The sequence below is a fragment of the Cygnus olor genome, chromosome 15 (assembly GCF_009769625.2).
Source record: "Cygnus olor isolate bCygOlo1 chromosome 15, bCygOlo1.pri.v2, whole genome shotgun sequence".
In the NCBI taxonomy this organism is placed as follows: domain Eukaryota; kingdom Metazoa; phylum Chordata; class Aves; order Anseriformes; family Anatidae; genus Cygnus; species Cygnus olor.
In genome coordinates, this window is record NC_049183.1 from 7787000 (window position 1) to 7812340 (window position 25341).

The 25341-nt window shown below is 35.1% G+C and overlaps 1 protein-coding gene across 1 annotated transcript in view; it reads right to left on the bottom strand.

Annotated features, from left to right (window-relative positions):
* The window catches only part of SNX29 (sorting nexin 29), a 139684-nt gene that overhangs the window by 24121 nt on the left and 90222 nt on the right, over positions 1-25341 (bottom strand). Inside the window, exon 20 of the mRNA XM_040574968.1 lies at positions 11674-11813. Coding sequence (XP_040430902.1) covers positions 11674-11813 — 140 coding nt within the window. The remainder of the gene's footprint in view (positions 1-11673; positions 11814-25341) is intronic.

Genomic DNA, 25341 nt, shown 5'->3' on the forward strand with positions numbered 1-25341 from the left:
CAATTTCAGAAACACCTGCTTCAACACAAATGCCTGAATATATGAAGTATTCACTTTTTAACGGGGCCATGCATGGGACTTGTCACCAAGGAAACTGGCTCACTGCTGTGATGACACAACTTGAACTGGTTGCATGTTCTTGGAGAAAAATCTCAACCTCTTCTTGCATTGCTACAAGTTAAAACTTACAGAGAGAAACTGCATAAATCAGGAAACCTCCATATTACCAAAGACTGACTGAGTTTATTTGCAGGCAGTAAAAGAGTGAGAAGAGAAGGAAGAAACAAATATTCTTGACAATGATGGCTCCTCTCTCAGAATGATCTTTCGCTACCAGTCCTGTTGTTAACCAGGAGGAAAAAGGATGGGAAGTGATGGCACAACTCCTGGGGCCAAATCAAAAAAACATTCAAAAGCATCTTGATCCACACAGCTCCTTAGTTAAACTGAGCAAATTCCCACCTTGACCTGAGTTTCCTACCCTAAGGAAAAAGGGTCTGTAAAATAATTATCTTGTACAAACTAGGAGCCAAGAGTAATCAAGAGCGACAGAAGAGACATTAAACTGTATTTGCATGTTATAGCGGTGTTAAATTAAGAAATACTAGGTGAATTGATGATTTTATATTTTCATGGTAGGCAATCTAGCATTTTGAATTTCTCCTAGAGCCTTTTTTATTATCTGCAAAAGGGGATGGAAATAGACCCATCAGAAAACGTACAGCACATTTAAAAGCTCTTTGTAGAGCCCTTAAATTTGCTGTACCATTGAACATGCCTTTGTTCAACATAATCTGCATTTATTTCAGAACACAGTTCTGAGCGTTGAGTGTTTATAAAGGAAACAGATCTATACCAGTTAGGTCTGAACAGCAACACACAAAGTCCTTTATGGCTGCTACTGTCAGTCTACTTGCTTTAAATTCTTGCCCCACACATTTTTAAACCATGAAATGGAGAGCATTTCTTGTACGTTTCTACACATGTGAAGGAAACACCATACTACAACCTCTCCCTCATACGTTTCAACATTTTCCCATAAAAAATGTCAGCACTGCCTGTTTTAACATTGTCTGTTTTCTCAGGCAGCATTAAACAAGATTTCCTACTTTATTCAGAGGCAACTATAAAAGATCAGAAGCCCTCAAATGCTTCTAGTGCTGACTAGAGAGCATTCACTTCTAGTCCAGCACACAAGATGTTATTCCTTGCAGAGGCACTGCACTGTAGAGGTCACTCTGAAGACACACTGAAAAAAAAGACCAAAATCTACTTGATGGAAATACACTCATTAACACCTATTTGCCTGTCAAACAATTCATAGGAATGAACTTTGCAAGAGCAAGTCTCACTGTCCTTATGGAGATGTTAACCAGTATAAGTCACAGTATTTGAAAGTGAAGTTGATTTTTTTTTCCTTTATGGCAAGACTCTATTAATGAAGACAATAAATACAATACATGAAACGTCTCAGTGTTATGGAGCTGCAGTATGACATAGCAGTTTTATTGTGCATTACATCAAGATAAACATTTTTTGAGTTGTCTTAGTCCTGGAACAATATAACACTGAGATATTTCAGTAGGGTGAGTTTAGAAGGATGTGTTTCTGTAATACTTTCAACATTACCCATAATCCGGGGGAGAAAATTATTTCAATTGTACTCTGAATACTGATAGGCTTCTGCTGAGGATTGCCTTAAAAGTGAAACAGAGAGGAAGTGCAAGGGAAAGCAGGAAAGTCAAGAAAATGAGACCAAGAGAGATATGCAGTGGAACAGATTTTTTCATCTGAATAAAATCCATTTACATTTGGAACTGCTGGCTAACTTCTCTTAATAGGACCAACTGCTGGATGAAGAAATACAGCCTCTAGAAATGCTGCTGACAGGAATAAAGAACAAAGAGCTGAGGAGAGTTTCTAGTCCTTTTTCATTTAACAGTTGAGAAAAAGATGAACTATCAAAACAATTTTTAGAATATGAAAACATTCTAAATTTTCACTTGGATTAAATTTTGATCTGAAATGTATATGATTATAGCATTTGTATTCAAAATAGATCACATTGATAATTCTAGGCACCTTCCATAAATCATCAGTAAATAAGCATATTATTCTTCCCAATTAAAAAATCACATTTAAGCTCTCCTAAGTAGTTATTTGACTGCTAACTTCTGTAAAACTAGAAACAGCAGAACCAAGTTGAACTCAGCAGGTATTTTCAGAGCTGATAGGTTCTTGGAATGTATCTCCACCTACAACAACTGTTTGAAGACCATGAACGCTGCTAATGGTATTGCTATGATAATTGTCCCAAAATTAGGGCATCGTAGACTGCAATCTCTTTGGCTGAAACATGCGCATGTTAACTCTGGTTATCAAAAGAAAATCATACATTGAAAAAAAAAAAATGATGGGGAAGACGTCAGTTCTGTGAAACTTGAAACAGCTAAAGTAACCCAGGCCACAGGGAGTTGGCAAGGGGAATGCAGGGGGCATGAATGCAAATTTGGATTTTCAATTGCTCTGATGGCAAATAAGAGTAAGGAGCTTTTCTGTATATATTTTTAACAGCATCCCCTTACTGCAAACTGCTCCTTAGGATCACGAGAGAGAGAAACAAAAGCAAGCAAAATTTCCTGCTCGTACAGGTGCATTCTTCTTCCCAGCACAGGTGGCACCTTCCATAGCTGTTTGAAGGATTTTCTAAGCACACATTCCTAACTGACATAAGTGTGCTGACAAAAGTCTCTAAAGTAACCTAAGATTTCATCAATAATGGACCTGAACTTAACCATAGCTTCCTTAAATCCCTTGCACTTTTTTCACACAGTAGAATAAAACTATATTATAGTTTGCAGAGGAAATCAACTTCCACAGGTAATTGACTTTTCCTAGCTCAAATTACAGATGTTAGCTTTAATAATTAGTTAATTCAAGACTAACTACAATTAATAAAAAGGAATGAAGAAGTAATTTTGCAAATCTTAGGTCTGAATCAACTAGGAGGATGCAGAACAATTGTTTGCCATGTGGAAAAGCATAGCAGAATTGCAAAAAATGCTATCTGACAAAGCCTTGACACACTTTTTCAATGACTATTCAAGTTTTGAGTGTCCTATAAATTAGAGCCAGGATCCAAGTTTTGTTTCACATAATGTCAAACCCCAGATAGAATTTTCCACTTCCTCTAAGCACCCAGAGGGTGCCACAAAACTTTTTTTTTCTTTTTTAAGCTACTGTGAAAAAACTGTACTTGTTTTTCAAGTCATCATTTGTAAAAATCAAGGATTACATCTGTAACATCTTCATTTGTTTGCATTAAAAATAGCTAGCTTTATAAACCCAAATGCTTCTAGGAACCCTCAAGTACCAGGTTTTCTCAGCACTTCCTTACTTTGTGCAGCCTCTCTTCTTTTGACTTTAAGCACTCTTTGTTTCTCTCTCCCTGCTTATATGTGCACCCTCTTTATCACTGTTTCTACTCCTCCCAATATATTTTGTCCTTCCTCTTTTTCCTCTAACATTATCAAACCCTCTTAACTACTTAGAGAAGGGGAAGGAAAATTTAATGCATCTGTAGAATGCCATGTAATGCATGTCTTCAATGTTGATATGCACCAAAACAAAAAAATAAAAGAATATATAACATCATAATACTATTTTCTAATCTTAACTCTTACAGAAGGAAGAGAGATTAAAGTACGAATTCTGATATACTTGGACCAAACAATTTTTGCCCTACTTCATGTTTCCCTTAGATCAGAAGCAGAGTTTTGATACTTTTTTATTTTTTTCCTGATGTCAAGCCTCACAAGTTTTTAGAGATTAAAAGACAACCATCAGTTACAAAGTAAGGAATGCAGAAAGCAAGAACACAGTTAGACAACTATAGCTTTCTAAAAACAATCGACTCCAAGTATTTTAATTGTCAATTGTCACTGAAACATCCACAAAAGAATAGTACCTTTTTGCAGTAGAACTTCCTGCATTATCTCAGCATGGTAATAAAATTTTAGATATCTAGGATATTTTTATTTCAACAATCATCAGTGCTTGGCAACAGTTCTATTGGAAGATAAATATTGTGTAATGTCTCTACATAGTTTGATGAGTAGATCAATCAATTAACATGGCAATAAATTAGCTTCATTACCATGTTTCAGTTATTATGAGGTGCTTTACTAATTAAAGTCACATATTTAAGCAAATGCTATTCCCAGTTTGTTCACGTAAATTATATTCCTCTTTATCAGAGTGCTCGCTTACTGTTACAGAACATACCTGAGATTTGCTAAAGAGATACTGAACTGTTTCAGTGCCAAGCTGGTAACACAGGCTGGTCTTCAAAGGATGTAATCAGGTAAAAATTTGGCCACTGGCCACAGCAGTTTAGAACCTATTACGTGAATACTGTCATTTACTCTATTAGAAGCCACATATATGTACAATAGCTTTAATAAGTGTCATGCCATTACCAACTCTTTTTTTTTTTTTGAGAAATTAATCTATTCGGAATTGCATTTTAAACTTCCTTACTTCACACTGATATTGTTTTGCAGTATTTCAAGGTTTAATTATTTGCTTTTGAATGTACTGTTTAACAGATAAACACCTGCACCACCAGCAGAACACTGGGGCTGCATATAGCGTGAATTCCACGGACAGGACATTTTGCTGTATTATTACCAAATGCCCCAAGAACTTTTTGCCTGCAACTGCAGACTGAACATGTGCTACAGAATGAGCAAAACAAAATTCCAAAATAGAATCATGCTACTAGTATTTCCCAAATCACTTATGCAACTGAAGTAATACCCTGTTATCCCCACACACACACCTGATGCAGCAATGCCATGTATCCTAACTACGTCACCTCAGTGACTACTCATCACTCCCATAGTCATATCAATACCTGAAATCCAAGCTAACTTTTTCTGCAAAATAAAATCATAAAACAAAAACTTCACTGCTAGGTTGATGTATTTGTATGCATGTGTGTAGGCTTTCGTTTAGTTAGGTTACGTATAGACAGTCCAGAATTCACTTAAGAGAAGGGATTCCTATCATTAAATGCATAGACTCTGTATTAACTACCATTTCTGCTATTTTACTTACATGATACAGAAACACAGCTTACAATTATTTTGCTTTCTCATAGGATCAACTCTTGTAGCTTTTCATCCAAAAAGACTAGTTAATTAAGAGTTTTACTGCTGCTATAAATATATTATTATCAGTCCAGCTAATGAAGTCATAAAGGGAGAAAATAATTGTAATACTTCAGAAACCTCTCAGTAGCTATAAAACTGATTTCCTATAAATCATAAAGCAAGGGAGAGAACATTGGAACATGGCATAACCAGATAAGATTGCAAAAGACATTTTTCACCTTACTTGAGATTGAGATTTAAAGTCCTGCAAAAGGAAAAGATACCTAAATTCTCTTAAACTTGAGGCAAATTAAGTTCCTTAAGTTCCTTAAACTTAAAACACTTAAACAGTGCCCATATCTGCTGTATAATAAACTAACCTCTCTTGAGAGACAAAGGTACTGAATGAAATATAACTGATAGACAAAATATTTTGAAAGTAACTTTGAAAATGGGAATTTTCAATTTCAACTCCGATTCATCATCTGTAGGAACCTTTTATGCTTGAAAGCAACATTTTAACACTAGCAGTGGTATTGTATAGCAGGTAACTCTCTCTCTCATACCTTCAATATACCAATTTAAATGCTCTCAATGGTGATGACACTCTGACAGTTCTAAGTGAAATAAAGATAAGAAACCCAATAAGATAAATTCCTCAAACCACAAAGAAAACATTATTCTCCCACATTATTTGAACTTCACAGCCTGCAAGACCAAAACCAGATACTTGACTTCCCACACTGTCCAGTGCTACATAATTATATAGGAACATTTACAGGGCAACTTCTTTGCTCTAAGTGTTAGACTGTTTGGTACTGAAGTTCACCTGACAATTCGTACCCAGGATCACTCTACCGTTCTTATCAGAACTTTACCTTCCAAAAAGGAGGAAGCATTTACAAAATGAGAAGGAAGGGTAGAAATTGTCAATTTTCGACAACTTAGCTTGAAAGACAGGTGATTTAAAGACAACCAACACAAAACAAGCAAGGAACACAGATTTTGCTATTAAATACATAATGTCATCCAATGAAATGAAGACAACATATTTTTTGAAATTATAATCTTCTAATAATCATTGAGAACTGATGACTGCTCTGGTGTTCAAACATCACACAGTCAACAGTTTGTAAGGACCTACTCTAGTCTTTGTTTTCTGATGATTTACTGAGTTAGTTCTCTTTTCTTTAAAGCATATGTTTGAGCAGCTACCAGGAGAGAACAAGTGTCCAACACTGTAGCTCAGAAGAACAAAGAAATAATAGCCATCTAGAAACTCTTAACATGTAGCTGTAGCCTAGAAAATTAGATAAAATGTAAATACTCGGCACAGCTATCTATGAAAATACTCACAAAATTGTATCTACACCTTTCGTGCATATGTTTTAATACAAACATATGCATTGCAAAAGCAAAAAAGTCAACCAAGTGGCACTATTCTTATTTGAATAGCATTGCACAGCTAAAAGGCTTAGTATGCGTTTTAGTAGTTTCATGCCGTTTAGATTTTTCTTTGTTCATATGTAACATCTGTTTGACCAGCTGTTTATTTAGCTAACTCTTCTTTGTGCAGTGTTTATATAAAACACAAATCAAGTTAAAATAGCAGGCTAAGATTTTGGGAATCAAAGACTTATTGACTATTTAAGTACTTCTGGAGGTCTCCTAGCCCATGCCCCTGCAAAAGTAGTGTCACCTAGAGCAGCTTGCCCAGCACTGTGTTCTATCAGGTCTTGAATATCTCCAAGGCTGGGGTGTCGACAACTTCTCTGGGCAACCTCTTACAGCACTTTTTTTTTTTCTTTTTACTGTAAAAGCTTTTTCTTACATTTCTTCTATTTCAATTTGTGCTTATTATGAGGGTAACAGGAGGAAAACCTTCACCTTATGAAAAATAAGGACATTTGATACAGAAGCCACTCAAAAAGAAAAATGAAACACTACAACATTCTGCTGAGATTCTTTTTAGAACTTCTTACAGCTTTTCACATACTTGAAATCATATAGCCTATTACAATTTTTTATGTTTAATAATTTTACCTTAAAGACTTAATTACATGTGTAGGGAATTGTGACACTTGATTCCAAAGATATAGATATATTCTTATATAATATATGCATTTACAAAGATCTAACGTGTGATATTTTCAGAGAGACTGATAAAAATGTGATTAAAACACAAGTGTACTTGTTATAACAAGTTTTATTTATCTGTAACATACCAAACATGAGCGCAAATAAAGTTAAATTTAAGTATCAACAGACAGGGCTTCACCAGCTAGCAGATGCGGCAACCTAATTCAGCAGTGCCAATTCTTGATTTAGGTTTTGCTCTGCAGGGACTCAAAAATTTAAGTTACAATGTCAATTTTATTATTAAAAAGAATGTGTCATTCAGCATATAAACAGACAAATTAGCAGGGACAGAATCTCTTATTTACATTGAGACATAAAAGTGGACTATAAAGGAAATTATTTGACCAAACCTGTGACTGAGCTAATGCACCATTAAAACTGAAAAAAATATACAAACCAAGATTACAAATGAGACTGATATCACAAAGAGTACATTAATGACAGTTCACAGATAAGGAATCAAAACCAATTACATTTCTTTGATTAACTGCTAGCATTTCATACAACAATGAAGAGAACTGCTAGCAAGCTGATTCAAATCATTTTACTGCAAACTGTTAACTGTACCTGAGTTTCAAAATAAAATTATTTCTTCGTAACAGTGGCAAGCTATTTCATACAGATCAATTAAAACGTTTTGCCTCATCAGACGTGTGCCCAATTGTATGAAATTACTGCCCTCAAGCTGGGGAAAAACCCCAAAGGAACAACTCACAACAAAAAACCATTTTGCGTATTTCATCCAGTACTTAATAATCAGTGGTTTCAGTTTTAAAGATATTAATTTTGTTTTGTGTTCACCATCATTGTATTCTAGGAAGGAGATGAGACTTAAAGTGATTAATTAAAACTAGGCTTGTAATTTCTGTCAATAGGATTCTTAATCAGACAGAACCTTTATCAGATTTTTCATTTTCACTGAAGTGTGGTCATTTGATTTCACAATGAGAAGAATCTCTTTAAGACCACTTTTTTTTATTATTTTATATATTTCTTTACTTCCTAATAGACAGATCTAATGCCACAAGGGTTTTTTATGCATATTAAGACTAACTTTTTTCTCCCAGACTGAGGTACCACTATAGCAGAGTTCAAAGAATAATACCACTCTCTATAGCAGAGTTCAAAGAATAATATCAATGCTAACTCTTTCATTAAAAAAGATGTAACCCTTCAGGCACCATATAGTTACAAAGCATAAATTCAGTAGATCAGAATTATCATTTGTATTTACGTTTTATATTAAAATATTACTAAAACTAATAGAAGAATTGCAGGTAAAAATGTTACAACTGAATAATTAAATAAACACTTGACAATGTCCAGCTTGTTTAAGGTCTCCTGTTGATGAAGCTCAAAATCCAGCAAGGAAAGACAATAGTGGAGAAGTTGGCAACATGAAGTGGAATGGAAATGCTTTTTCTTACTTACCAGTTGTGCCAGGTCATGATACTCAGAAAATAAAGGACATTGAGAATTCAAATGATAGCCTAGCTATGATGATACTGTGATACTTTCTAAAATATGCTCCATCATTGTCTGAAAGATCTACGTATTATTTAAATAATTCTGTTGTAGCTGCACAGAGTCTGATATCTCAATAGAAATATGTATTGGGGAAAAAAAAAAAATCACCTTTTCTCCTGTAGATATAGTTATTTTCCTCAATGGCTAAGTTCCTTTCCCAAATCCCACTAACATTTCCAAGGGAAACTATACAGTCTAGTTAAGAGAGAATGCTGACAGACCTATGACTTGAGAAAAAGCTCCAGCGAAATAATCCACAGAAGTGTATACAGAATCACACAATCATTTAGGTTGGAAGAGACCTCCAAAATCACCTAGTCCAAACTACACGAACAGAATTTTTTGCCATATCTGAATATGAAAGAATTTAATTTGTTATAATCTATTGCTTCAATGTGTTGAGAATTATGAAATTGCCAAATGCAAAAAAAAAAAGTTTGAAGAAGAACTAAGAAGTAGTCCTCTTGCAACTTGTGGTATAATATTATCTGAAGATACTTAGCATCAATGCAATGCATCACATTGGTGTTTACAAAGTGTTGACAAAAGGCGTTGACAAATTTCCTTGAACAAATTTCTTTCTTTCAAATAACTGCCTTGTTTAATACACAAAAATATGAGATCTAAATTCTATTTACACACTTGTAAAATGGCGAAGATCCACTCTCAGAAAGCAAGTTCACTGTTTAGGACTGAGAAATAAAGAGAAATTTTATTTAGAGTCTCTCAGCCTCTTATGTTAAAAGCAGGAAGGGAAAAACCACTGTTGTTGAAGTACCACTTTTCAAAGCAAAATAAAAGGATACTGCAATAAAGTAATTCTCTAACAATGGTAAGATGATTAAAAGAAACTGAAAAGTAGTATCATTGCTTTTACATCATTACTATATTGTCTCAGTTTATGAACTCACAGAATTATAATCTCACATAAACCACTACCATTTTGGTAAAAGCATGTAAATAATCCATCACAGTTCAAGTAATGAACTGATACTATGAACATGTTTTTCATCAGTTAAGGCGAAATCTTCAAATTAATATTTCTAACTAGAGTAGCCATTGTATTTCCTAATCTAATAGCTTCTGTTTTAAATTACTGTCCAGTTTTCTCTTATTTTAATATTTGTTTTGTTGCTGTCTTTATGAACCCTTGTAATGCTAAGATAAAGATAACTACTACAGCAACTCAATGTACCCTTGGAAACAAATCATCATTTACTACAATATCTTATACCCCACGTGGCTCAAAATTTAACTTCGTTCACAAGTTTTTTCTCCTCACTGGTTGAGGAGGAAAAACTAACTAGCCCTGACTTACAGATGTTATTGTGCATTACTGCTTCTCTGTGTGGAACTCAAGATTATTACTTATAATGAACAAAAGAAATTATGGGAACTTAAATAACAATTGTTAAACCTCTATGTAGATACGATTCAGAATTTTTCCTGCTCTACATCTAAAACAACGAATTATGAAATGAAGTTGACAAGGAATTATCAGTTCACTAATTCACATAGCTATAGTTAACCATCTTAAAATTAAATATAATTGGAGAGGAAGAGCAAAAATTATTTGAGTTGAAACTTCAGTCACAAATGTATTTTGTATTGGCCCCCCTCTTGTTTAAAAAAAAAAAATACAGCATGAAGCACAACTTTAAAGTGACTTAACAAAATGTCATTTATTGGCCTCTCAACTGGAAGTACTCAAAACCATTTCAGTCTTTACAGCCCTTAGTAAGATTCTACAAAATAGATTCTTAAGAACAGGAAAAAGGTAAGTCTCTTGAGATATTTGCCTCTACAAACACTGTTTTGGCATTTATGACAACAACCTCAAGGTGTCTCCTCAAATCCAGGAAAAAATGAAAAAAAGAGTGCCACAAAATCTTAGCATTCTTCCATTTACCTATTACACTTCTAATAAACACAGCTGTCCTGAAGTTAAGTTTAAACTTGAAAATCTAAAACCCTGCATAAGGCCATCAAGTAGTACAGCTAAGTATGTATGCTTCTACTGAAACATACTGATTTTAAATGGGTCTTGATTCTGCAAATTGATCCATCCATTCTTGCATAGTGCCTGTGTAGAGGCTTGTGAACGGCAAATTTAATATGGCTTACTATGTATGAATAGGTGTTCAGTAGATATAAAACTTGTACAGATTTACCGTACAATATTCTAAAAAAACTATTAGTGAGAGGAATAAGTTAATGCCACTTGCAAAAACAATTTTGCATTAATATTACTTCTTAAACAGCTCTAAATATCATTTACAAATAAGGAACTATGTTTATAGCAAATGAAAAGATTTTAACAGATGATATCCTGATATGATTCTATATCAAATGGTTTGCTTTCAGATTCTTAACAGATGACTGTGTTAAACTATTTCTAGATGTATTCAGTGCTAACATCAATGAAGTCAGAACATACATCAGCAGATTGCAAAGTTCAGCTAGAAAGAGTTCAACAGCTTGACTTTTTAATTTGGTAAGTACACTAACAGTGATCCACCCTCAATCCCCAGAATAAAACTGAACACAAAAACACAAAACCCACACAAACAAAAGCAAAACAAAACTTAAAAAGCCAAAATAAAAGAGAATCAGACACTCTTGAAAGCTTTACACAGTTATTTTTGTTTAAAACCACCATTTAAATAAACAAAAATTAGTATATATGTCATATATTCCTTTAAATATAACAAAAACACTCAAAAGCACTTATAATCTGAACAGGTGCCTTCTATTAGAAAAGCACTGTTTTTAAGATTTGGGAGATACTGGCAGTATATTTTAAATCGTGATGAAACAGGCTTAATATTTGCTTGACTACTTGACGGATACTTACACAAAAAAGGGCATCAGCTGAATAAGAGTCTCTTTTTTGGGATTGGCTGTGAATTCTGGCACAGTTTGAATAATTTTGTTCATTACGTTCCTTAGGTAATTTTGTAGCTGTTTGCGTCGCTCTTCTACAAATTTTGCATCCTAAAAATAAAAAGGAAAGAATATAAACAGTGCAAAGAATGTTTTGTTTTTGTTTTCCAATTCCGTAATGTCACTAAACAGTCCTAATAAGTATCAAATTTGATCTTCTGATGATCCGTATATAGTATGCCTATAGAAATATGTTAGCAATATGTAAAAACAAATCAAAAAACCAACACCTTGACTCTGCACTTGATAAAAGAAAATCACACAACCTAGTAAAAACTCCTTATCACAAAAACACCCACTGATGCTGGCTTCTCTCCTTGGCAGAAGGTCTCTTCTACGGACTAAAATTCTTTTTGTAGTAGTAGATCTCCAGAAGGTACTACAATCAGCAAGGCAGCGCATAACAGTGCAACAGAGGCAGTGGCCGTTTATGCAATCTCTTTCAACATCCAGAACTACTAGTCTTTGCAGAAGGAAATACCAATTTATCATTCCCACAATTTCTTCGTAATTCATACTTTCCAGAGACTGGGCACACAAACCCCAAAATGGATTCATATTTCTCTAGATTTTTTATTATTAATAAATCATTATTGTCTTAAGGAGTTTTCATACAGCAGATTGTTTTTAAGGACTATATCACAACTCCCATAAAAATGTTTTATTGATGTTCCTATAGTATTTTGGATCTCAGTATTTTATAAGATATTGGGCCTGATAAATAAAATAATTCTATATACTCCACATTCTGCTGAGGGACTTGCAGATTAAAAGCCTAATAGCTAGCACAGCTCTACATATCCTAGAATTTACATCTAACTTAACTTCCTGTGAGGATTCATAATTACAGTGAACTACAATATAACGTCTAGCCATATATCACTCTCACAGAGGACTATAAAGGTTTCCAACAAAATCAGGTGCTGCCTGGTTTGTGCGGAAGCCAGTAAAGCTGTATCTCAGAAATGCAGGCACTCTGATCACCTGGTTTAAATGTCAGAGTATGTTCTTTAGGAACAAAGCCAACATTATTATTAGACAGTTACAGCTCTCAAAGGAAGACTATTTTCTATAAAATGTGTCTGTCCAACCTGTGTTATTTGTGTAAGAAATACTATTGAAATAATTTTTTGTTTCTTGAAAAAAAAGCGACAACTCACCAACAAAACAGCATAAATGCGTTTGATATGCTACTAAAGAATTTTTGTGTATTAAAAAGGTTCAAGCCATGCAGATCGGAAGATTATTCCTTTCTTATGTTAAACAAACTCATCATCAAAGCAGGGAAGCTCCTTAGAATTCAGGATGATCACTGTAGAGTTTCTAGAACCCTTACTGACATTTTCTTCTTATCTCTCATTAGAAGTTAGCAGGAACAGCAATATTTTTAAAGAAAGAAGAGAATGAATCTGAATGACATTTCTCAGTGTAGTACTTTAAATTCATAGAATTACAAAAATTACAATGTTAACTAAGGTATGTTAGCAAATATTGGCAACCAAGACACATTCTACAAAAGCTTAAACTTATTTTAAGCTTCAACATGTATTTTCTGTCTGATAACCATATATATGTTAACATTTTGGAATTTTAAAAAATTTCCATTAGCGCAGCAATCTACTCAGTTTAGCCGTGCCTTAGCTTAGACGAGCCTTTCACAAGTGGTTGACATTTTCACCATTGTCATTATCTGAGTGTAGGATTAAAACAACATAACAGATTTTTAATTCCATTAAAATCAGGGACAAATTATCAACTGAATTCATTACATCAACTGTTTTCTTAATCATTTGGGTAAAACATTATATTAAAAGAAACTGACACAGGAGGACACCTGTTGCTGTGCTTATACTCCATAGATCCTGTTTCCCCAGACTAAAATCTCTGAACAAACACACACCATCATCTTAGCATCCCTTTCCCAAGTTATGGTTATAAAATACAATGTACATAAAGGTATCACAGAAATACTATACGAATCCTGTATATTAAAAAATAACCCCAGTTTTGATAATGTAAGGAAGTCTTTTCTGCTCGTCTTTTATTTGCGTATGAATATTTAACAACATGTAATTGTAATTACTGTAAGGTGTAACTGCTGAAGACATTCATCCTTACAGGTTTCAAAAAGCTAGTCAGTGCTCGTCTTCTTTAGTTAAGCTCACAAAACTCTAAAATACCTTTTGTTCCTTCTATTTTCTAGATGTGAACTCACATTGACGTCCAATCCTGTTTGACATTCTGATGTTACATTAATGCATGGAAGAATCAAGATCAGTACAGAAGTAAAAAAACAAAACAAAAACCCACAACTATGAGTTATACAGTTTGCTATTTCTTTTCTAACAGTCACAATGTTTTTCAGCACCAGTTTACTACACACACATGCACACCCCACACACAAATCCCATAGCAAATGCTTCTGGTATTAATTGATTTACTGAAAAATGAAGAGCTGAAGAAGCCTGAGAACTCTTGGAAACCAATACTTAAAAGAAAAATCTGCACTGTTGACACTTCACGCAATCCGCTCCACTGTCACTTCCCAGCCAAATACAGTTACTGCTCAAAGGAACAGAGCAACAGCTTGCTTGCGCCCTGCCGCACTGACGAAGTCTGGACAAGAGTGCGGAACAGAAGTCTATACAAGCTGTTGGGAAACGTTAAAGCAAAAATTGTAATATGTGGTGACACATATTAAAATAAAATAAAATGCTAATAATAAACAAAAACAACCCTAATGCAATATTTTAATAGGTAGTTATTACAGATTTTTTTTTCCCCTCTTTTCACTAAGATTTGCATTCCTATTGATTCCTTTGACTAGCTCAAGAAGCAGCCTTGCCCTCCATATCTTTTCACTCCAAGGGTTTCAAGCATCACATTGTCACGTTGGTAGGGACACTGATTTGCTACTGCCAGCTGCACGAAGCAGAAGACAGGACAGCATGGCACGTCACAGGGTGTCACACACAGGAGATCTCAAAGAAGAAAACCTCTGTAGAACAACTTGGGTTCTGAAAGCTTTAAGTACAGGAGTACTGGTGATGTTTGACTAGTGATGTTTGGCCTGGGAGACCGTTTCAGGTTCGGAGCGATCCCTTTCCCCTGCTCTTGACTGCGTATAATGGACGTGAAAGGAGCATCACTTTGCTCTGCGAGCCTGCTCCCAGCACAGACACAGCCTCAAGCCTTGAGTCCTTCCGAAGAATCAGCCTCATCCCCCACAGCACTTTCTTGGTTCTCCTTTTATCAGTTCACTCAATGTTGTTTACAAGCCCTCAAGAAAATCTCTGTTTTACAGTACCGCAATCATTAGCGGTTCTTCAGTTCTTAAGGTTTTTTGGTCACAAATCCTCAGCAACAGTATTTGCAGTGAAATCATTGCAATTATGTTAAAATTTGCTCTTGTGCAGAAGCTGCTCTCTTTTAGTCCCCCGTGTGTGCTGCATTCTCAACGCATTCTCTTTCACAGGCAGGACCACTTGGTTATAAACACAGGAGCAAAATGCTGAATGTAGGTATTTTAAATCACTTATGGCTAATGTAAAGAATCTCATTAACTACAGATAATAACTGCACAAAGCAGTTTTCTAATTAAACTGCCAGAACATGAATGGGGAATGCATTTTTGCTGTTTACGGCTAATCCTATTACGGCTTATAATATAGCTATTTTTCTGCCATTTATTCAAGTGAAATGAAAAAAGAAAGTCTCAGGAGTGAAACTCAGCCTGAAAACAGTTTAAAAATGCTCCTTTAGCCTGATATAAAATTGATCTCCAAAACCAGTACAGAGCAATCTCTACCACAAAATTCTGTATGTGTTCTGTTGCCCACTATCCTTACCAGAAGCAATGTAATCCGGGGTCAAAACAACGCAGCTGTAGGTCTGTACTTTGTCAACACACGTGTGTGGCACAACAGCAGGTTGGCTACTCAGAGGAATTATTTTGCCATTGTTACTGCCAAGTAGCAGCAGTGATAAAGAGTTCTTGTCACAGAGTAGTAAATAAAGCAATTGATAGCAGAAAAACAATTGGTTCAAAGCCTGGCCAGCTTTTTCAGCCTCAAATTATAAAAAGGTAACTGCTACCCTTTTTTCATTGGACCCAGTTATCTACAACTCTTAAAGGACATTCTTACACATTTTCACAGCATTAAAGGTTAAATAATTTATTTTTTTTGGAAAATAAACGCATGTATTGGAAGAGAAAGTACCAGTACTAAATGAAGGTACACATTTTCTCACTGAAGAGAGATCTTACTAACATGGCTAAAAAGGAGAGACCTGCCCTCAGAAATATGGATGGTACTATTACAAGGATCAGAAGTATTTTCTGAAGTTCAGGTAAGAGAAACGTATAGAAGAAATGGAAAGGGTAGGGTGAATAAATAGCAGGTCTCGTCCTTATGACATGGAAAAAGAATTTATTTCTTGAATTGCCAACCTAGTCATTGAAACAGTTAGGTTATGAAAGTAAGATCTTTTCTTTGCCTCATCAGTACCTTAAGAAGTCTTTTTAGTTGCAGGAATGCTTTATGAATTTTACCTGTCTTTACCACATGTATTGCTTATTTTTAAGAGACAGCACTAACAGAAAACCAAAAAAAATGCTATAAAAATAAATTTTTGAATAATCGCACTGATTTTTTTTCCCAGAAGCACGTACCAAAAATGGCACTAAAAACAGCTTTATACAAATTTGGTTCCTATACTTTCAAGAACTGTATCTGTTTATAGAACACAAATTATACATCATTTGAAATTATTACAGAAAAAAACAGACGATTCTATAATAAGCTTTTCTCCATTTCAATACAGAATATACTAGATCCTTCCATAACCACTCTGGGAGCACTCATTTTCTAGTACTTTCCTGAGCTAGGCTTCAAGTAAGTCTCCCCATGAAGATATCTGAACAACAGGCTCCAGTCTTACCAACTGTAAAACCACGAGGCAAGGCTAGCTGGCCCTTTCAGTTCTTATAACTCAATTCGGTGACAGACTGAATGTGCCCTCCAGACTTAATTTGTTAATTTCTTTGCAAAGAAATTTAACTATTCCTTGTATAAAATACCTCCTACTCTATTCATGATAAGCTCCAATCCTTGAGCCCACAGCACTAGAAGGCGCAAAAGTGTGCTCAAAGCAGACAGGAGCTCTGCTTTTAAGATTTAAGATATCAAGTTCGGAGATAAACACTTTGCACACACATAACCTCTGTGCAAGAAATTATTTACGGACAGCTACTGCTGCTCTTAGTCAAGATGCTGAAACTGACTTATACTCATACCTGAGAAGCAGCTCTGATCCGGCTGAAGAGAAAACCTCACATATTCAGTGCCACTTGAGTAACAATCCATGAAAGCATTCGGAATGTAGGAAAGGAACCAGCACTTGCAGGGATGCATTGCCTGTAACCATAAGCCACTGCCCTTCCTATTTGATTATGAATCCTTCTGACTGTGTTAAAAGACAGGATGATATGTAATACAGGGACTCAACTATATAAAAAATATGGACAGATTCTGATATACATCCATAGGGCATCTTGGCCACATGTACCACCCATTTATGTAGAGTAAACTTACACTGTAAACTAATTAAATTAACAAATTGTTAAATGAGACCTAACATACCAGCATGCACCTTCAATTTGTCGGCATATTTTCTGAAAAATAGAACTACCTATATGTTCTCCACAAACCACTCTTAAAATGACTTCCTAGCCCTCAGTTCAAGAGCACATATTTTGATTAACAGTCCACAAAATTTCAGTTAACAAGCAAAAAGGCTTCAGATTGCAAAAGTATCAAAACACATCTGGGAAACTACACTGCTCTTATTGTTCAATCTGAAATTAATAGCTCCCAAAATATTTTATGAAATTATTTTTGACTGAGAATTTTCCAAGCTTCTACCCTGGCAAGAACTATACATTAGCAAACTACTAATATCAAATTACAAATTTCTAAGAATGAGAACATACAATGGAAATCTTACAGACTCATCAAATATTAGATGATGATGTTAAGCTATAAAACTAAAAAGCAGAGCCTGACATATCATATTTGCTATTACTCGGTTTTGCAGGTTTTTTTTCGTTTTGTTTTTTGTTTTGTTTTATTACAAGCCAAGTTCATTCCAGCTTGCAGTTTAAATTGTTTCACACAACTGCTGGTCTTTCAATACACTGATAGTATGTAGCAGATGGCAAAACATTGATATTCTTCATTATTAATGGGACAGCTCACTTAAGATGTTTCAAACATTTTCCATGGGCTGTTGAAAATGGTATGATTGCCATGGTTACCTGCCATGATTTAGGGAAAGATAAAACACGTTTATATTGTGGGTTTGGTGCTGCTGCAATCAATATAAAATGCACTGCTTCCAATGTTCTGAACACTAGTTACCATTTAACTAACCTATTGTTAGCATTGGGGAAAAAGCACAGCCCAATCCAACTCCATTAAAACAAAAGGAAATATAGCTTTGGACTTCAATGAGAGCTGTATTCAGCCTTTGCGAGAGCACACCATGCATCCCTTCCTAAATACAGCTAACAACAGTGCTATTCAAAGATGAGCCCATAAATGCAGAACTAAACTCGGGTTATTCTGGTGTAGTCTAATATTTTTCACCACCTTGGTCAACCAGTCTTAACCAAATTATCGTATCATTTTTTTGTTTAGAAGACACCAAATTGCACACCTCTAAGTGAAGATTGAAATGACAGGCTGAAATGGGAGCTAAACAAACATTCAATTGCTGAGTCATTATCACGACTGAAAAATAGTTAGATTACAATGATTAGTTTTTACACTAACTGATATCTTTGCAAAGGTCACAATGAAACCCAACCTGAATACACCTGTCAATGGATGTCCTTCCATAACTACTGCATGAAGAAACAATTTTACAGAGGTACAGCTTCCAATCCTGAATGTACCAAGCACTGCCATATTGCACAAAAAGCAAAATTATTGAAGTTACGTGAAATTAAAATCTCCATCCTATTTGTAATGCCAATTTCTGTGTGGCAGAATAAGACTTCCATTATACAATAAAACATGGAAATACAATACATGAAATTGCCAGAAATCACCATCCCACTGTGAGATCTTTTTGTACATTTACTGTTCAGTGGAGCCAACAGTAATTCAATGGGATAAGATACAAAGAAAAAATCAAAGAACTGTCACTTCTGAAAATAAATCTTTCTTTAAACAGAGATTTACTACATAATTGTAATTATTACTCTGTTTCTCCAGAGTAGTTGATACATTTCCACCTCTAGCTGTGGCTTTATTTTACTGATACCAGAAAGAAAGCAATCCTTGAAGTTAAGTCATTTGAAAAAGGCATTGCTGCTACAGATCCCCCTGAGTTCAGAGCAGCAGCAGCCATGCTGAGGGCAAACCACAGCCCTGGTGATGCCCTCAGTTGGGCCCAAATTTACTTGGAGACGTGCCACACTCATTAGCATTTCTAATCGCCTGAGATGTGGGACGTCCCCTGCAGTATTCCGCAGGGCTGCTCAGCAAGGAAACAGTTGCTTGGTGCTGTGTCAGGTGCTTCTTGGGTCACCAAAAGTGCTGCAAGCTCAAGCTATGCCTTGCAAGTATGTTGTGTGTTTTTTTTTTTCTTTTTTCTTCCCCAAATGGTAATTTCTGAAAAAAGTCTTACCTTTTATTTTGAGCAAGAGGGTACCTTATACATCACTGCGTTTGACCCAGCTAGTCATAACTAAGGCTCTGCCTGTGCTCTCTTTGAATACAATGGTGCTCTATTAGACCTCCTATGTGCAGGTCCAGAGAGCAAGCATCTTAACAGATGCATAAAAGTCTGCTTGGACAGAGGGAACTTCCCAGGTCCTGACAAAACAACAAACAATCCTATTTTCATAAATTCCTTCCCAATGCAATCCCAGAACCTTGACCTTAAAATACCCAGCATTTTCAACCAAGCAGTATCATCCAGCCAAACTTTCTCAAAACCAGATTTGAGAAAAAGAGTTTAACACGAAAAAAGAAAGCTTGAGAACAAAACCAGAACTGATCTCTTTTTATCGCTGTGCTTAATTTCACTGCTAGAAGCACTCAATTGATAATGTTATTCTAACAAAATTCAGGCTCATCTAAATATTTATTATTTAAAGGCATAAATGCCCACCATGTGTCAACTTGTCAAGGAATCAACTGTTCATTAAAAAGCATCAATAGAAAACTGCAGCTTACAGCATTACCCCTAGGGCTTATCTTCTGCTCACCTATTGAACAGGGAAATTGTATTTGTTTTCTCCTTAGACCAAGTACATATCAAACTACTCTTTTTTTTTTTTTTTTTTTTTTTTCCATTCAGGAGCTTCTGGAAGCTACCAAAACAGTTCATGAAATTGAGGTCCATTTCTTCACTAGCCTATATTGCAGTAATAACTATCAACAACATTAGTTAAAATACATCTCGGTTCAGTGCTTTCTCCCCATTGCAGTTTTCTTTCATTTCCTCCTTTTATCAGGTTTGAAAATGCCCTGAAGGTCAGTAAATAAGACATTAGGAAAAAAATAAACAACCCCCCCCAAAAAAGCATTAGAAACATGGCACAAACAGTGCTTAGTGTACAATACTGTATAAACAAGCTTACAGTGATGCCTTCCCTCAAAAAAAAAAAAAAATAAAACCACAACAATCAATGATCCAAACCCACAAACAGGTTAACCAAAACTACAAGTTCTCTTCTACCTTCTCAGCAAGCAAAAGCAATTGGTTTCTGTATTTTCCCCAGAGCTCAGTAACAATCATTTCCCTACCACGTTTCCATAGACTATTTCCCTTCCCAGCCAAAATCCTTCAGCAGAACTTATGCCTCCCGTTTCTTGTTGCACGGATCTAGCACGGCAGGACAGGGGGGTACTGAGGGATGGGTGCAGACTGCCCCAGAAGTGACGGACCAGCATTACAGGGAGGTAGGTGGTCAACGCCCCGCTGCCTTGGCTCCCAACACATTTAGCTAAGAGCACAGTGACCTTGCTCAGTTTGTTCATAGCCAACAACATCTAAGACATCTTAAAGGAGATCTGAAGGTCTTCTAAAGAAGACTGCTAGCCCCTGACTACCATCGACACCTCGGTACCAACACTATCCAAATACTTCTATTTGAAATGTTTTTAACTCTAGCAATAAATATATAATTTTCCAAAAACCAGAAAAATTCATTAATTCAGCAGTTGACCATCCCAAATGTCAAACAGTACAGGGATGCAAGATGGTCCTTCAACTTTATTCCCACTCAAAAGACTGGATTCTCCTTTAATAGAAATTTTATCTAGATAGGACAACTCAAGTTTCTAGGAATAAATGTGGAATATTGATTTCCAGTGCCTGCATATAAAGATATTTTACATGGTAGAGTGAGCAAAACCAACATTTTCAAGCAGAAAATGTCTCTAGCATTTTACATGATCTGAAGTATTTGATATTTAGTTTTCTCCACTTCAAATAAAAAAGTAACACTTAGTATGTTTATTATCAGCAGTTCCTCTAAAAGGTAGTGAAATTAAAATATAGATATTTATAAAATAACAGATTTCAGAGGAAAAAACAAAATCAAGCATATTGATAGGTACAAAAAGACAGAAAAATTAAGGTAAAAGTTTCAGATTCAAAGAAAGGAGGATTTAGTTTTATATTTGTCATCGGGTGTCTCTCATAAGATCTCCCCAAACAGAAATTTATTAATCCCAGTAACTAGCTAATTTTGCATCACCAACACAATAAGAAATAAATTTAGAAAGTTATTTTTATATTTTCATTTTATACCAGAAGGCTACTAGAATACCTAAATGACGCACAGGGAGTTATAAAACCACAATATTTTTATCTTGCAGTTGTCCAAGCAGCATGTAAATTACATTACTCCCCCCCAAACCCCCCAATGTCATCATGTAAAGCAACACCATCTGAACTGTTTCTACAGGCTTCATCTTCAGTAATTTCTTCGAACAAATTGCTTCTCTTAACTGCAGTATTTCAAGACAGGGAAAAGAAAACCCTTCAGAGGCAAAACTTTATTTTATAGATACCAAATATTTTGTGCTCCTTCTAACTAAAGTTCAACAGCAATTTTTTTTTTTTAATTTGAAAAGAAAAAGACTCAATTCACGGTTCCCATGAAACGTTACACATAAGCACCAAGTGAACACCTACATGCACATATGAATTCAGTGAGACATTTTGAAAGAGGTGCATAAGAGTTGTCATACTGTTTGTCTTTTAAATTAAACCACTAAAAATAAAATATACTGCCATGCACTGTGCTAGCTTTAGCCTTCAAGCTGAGTTTTAGGTAACCCAGACATTTCTTAGCACAGAACTTCAAGATGAAGCATTTGCTATAAAGTATTTGTAATATAAACGCTAACCATTTCCTATTGACTTATCTCTCTTCTCTTAGATAGTGATGTGGCCAAAAAATGGAAATGAAGAAAAACTGAACTCTCTTTTTTTTTTTTTTTTTTTTTTAAAGTGCTTTATACATAAAACATCAAGTGAGTCTTTTCCAGATAAAAACCCAGAGGATCTGCGTGAATCCAGGAATCCACTTTGGACACCAACAGTGAAAATGGCTGGCTTGACCACAGGCCTGAATCAGTATGGCCATTTATCTCCTCCTAGGAAAGGGAATTGCTCCTCCTCCGTTAAGGTTTATTTTGAATCTCTAACAAATGTAGTACTTGTTGGCATCACTGTATCATCTCTTCTTATACTACACTACAATAGCAAATTTAATTGACTATTTTGATTCAACTGGTTTATAATAAAATGTTGTTGTAATACACAGTCTTAGTGACATTTACATCACATTTAGTCATACCACAGTTGTTTCTTCTTTTACATTTTTGCCTTATTAATTCATAGGAAAAATGTATTTTGTTACACAAGCAGCCAGAAATTGTGAACTAACAACAAAAGCTACCCAGCTTTGTTGGGGCTGGTATTGTAACTCACTTTAACAGACATAAGTAGCTACAAACAGGCTTCATGTGCCACATTATATAATTCGGACTGCATATCCTATACTGTGCTCCTTGTGATGATTCTTTTAAAGGTGACTCTAATCTCAAGAGAAAAGCATGACAGAAATATAAGTTATGGAATTGGATTTCACTTCACCCAAGACTTAAAATCTGAAATACTCTGTAGTCCTCACTGATGCACATGCAACAGTGACAGAAAAGAGATGTGCTGTGTCTAGAAATCTTAATTATGGCAAATGTGAAGTTCTTTTTATTTCTATCTATATGGTACTTCCATTAAGTTACCTATTTGTAAATTGGACTTTATTAACTTCATCTGCATGGCTATACATCTTTGTCAACTGAACTTTCCAGTTATAAAGTAACATGGTGAGCTTAAAGGACAACGTTTCCTTTATCACTACAGAATCACTGTTATGGAATTAACATTTATGGCTAAATATGTGAAATTGATCTGAGTTTTTCCTGATTTGAACACAACAGAAATGGATCTCTTTCTTTCCTTTTTAATCAAGCTACAGAAAATGCATGTCTGCCATATTTATATTATCTATAGTTTTTCTAAAACCCACAAGCAAGATAGTAGATGAAAATAACTGTAATAACTAGTTCCACTAAGAAGGCTGAAGACCAAAATCTAATCACTTTGAAAATCAAGAATGATATAGAATTTAAGCATATATATTACAACATCCAAAAATCAAATTAAGTAAGCATTAGTAAAAGTAATCCGCAACTTCAAATTACTAAGATATAACTTAAGGATTTATATTTCCAAAGTTTTCTGCCCTAAATAAATGTATTCTATTTCTGAAGCAACAGAAAGTCATAATTTTCTACTAATTCTCTGTGAAGACATGGGGTATCACAGCTTCGCACTAAGAAATATTATTTAGCCCACTGGCCCAAAGGCATTAGCTAGAAGTTCTGCTTTTTTCTCTGCTTTCTAAGTCACAAGTCACTATAACAGTTTGACTTTGACAAACTACTTTAACAAAGAATAGTTTCTCTGACCTACTAAACCTCGTAAAGTACAAAAGCACATACATCTGTACTTTTGATTTCAATGCAAGCCAAATGTACTTAAATTTTAGGATGCCCTGAAGTGCCCTGCTGAATCAGGGTGCAAAGCCACCCAAGCCTAAAGTTAAATTACATCCTTCCCTAAGATTTTTTTTTCCCTAAACACAGTTATTCTGGAGACTGTCTATATCTTTTCAGCATCTTCAGCAACATGCAAACAGACCAGACGTTGTTCAGGAAAAAAAAACGTAGCTGTGCTGGCAGGGAAAAAAAAAAAGAAGCCGTCTACACTGTTAATATAAAGACAGAGACAGGACGTCCACTGACAAACAGGAGAAAGATAAATTCCCTGGTGAATAGAATTTGCAGAGTTACCAAATATATTCCAGAAACTACCTTCACCTATCTCCTAAATGTTGCCATTAATGTTGTCATACATGTATATATTTATGTATTTGTGTGAATATATGAATAGATATTTTTAAGATACATACACATAATACTGACAAACTTTAAAAATAATTACATACACAAAACAGCCTATCATTTAGCTTAGTTACTGGGGTGAGAGGGACACAAATTTACTTTTTTGAACTGACGTTTGGGCATGAAACAAGCTATTGAGAGCTCACAGACTTCAGCTGCACAGGCTAAAATGATGAATGATGTTGCTCCCAGCATTTTCTCCTAGACAGAAAACTTATTTTAGATTTCTGTATTGCTCTTCCTATGCAGTTGAGGAGTCATGGCAAAGTCACTCTTCTAATCTCAGAAAAGTGCTGTGTGTTCTTTTCATATTGGATATCCAACATTTTAAAGGAAAGCAAAGGATATCATGCAGTCAAGTCAGCACTCAGCAGAAAGCTACCTGATTCAATTTCTACACATTTAGACAATCACTGAATTCACATCTTTCACTGGAGCAAAGAATCATTTCTATTTTGATATGTCCTCTACTAGGACAATAATACCCTTGCAAGAGGATAATTAGATGCTTATCCAGTTACTAAATCCCATTCTGCATTGGGCAGATTCTAACACTTAACGAAGTAGCAGCTGAGATTTTAAGGACATTGCAACATTCAAAAAAAAAATGGAATAATTGACTCAGGAAGTACTCACGTATTATTACTTAACCATTAGATTGAAAGCAACAGTTCAAGAAGCAAGGCACCAACACAGCACCAACAGAGGTCAGAAGTTAACTGCAAGAAAATTGGGCTCATCTTAAATGAAAAAAAAAAAGGTATATTTTTATATAAAAGCATACAGGGATCCCTTTGCCATGAAGTGTTATGATCGCATGAAGCTTGTCTTCATGAACTCACGAACTCAGTATTCTCTAGACCTAGAAATGCTTGTGGAACCAAACCAGTCCCTCGGCCCTTAAGAACCTGGCAGGAAGGCAGCAGTCACAACAAAAACTTAAACTGCAATAATGGAAATATGAATTCAAAAGATCCAAAGTACCTGAAGGCAAGCTGAAATGCAGAGATCTATTTCTTGCAAGAAAA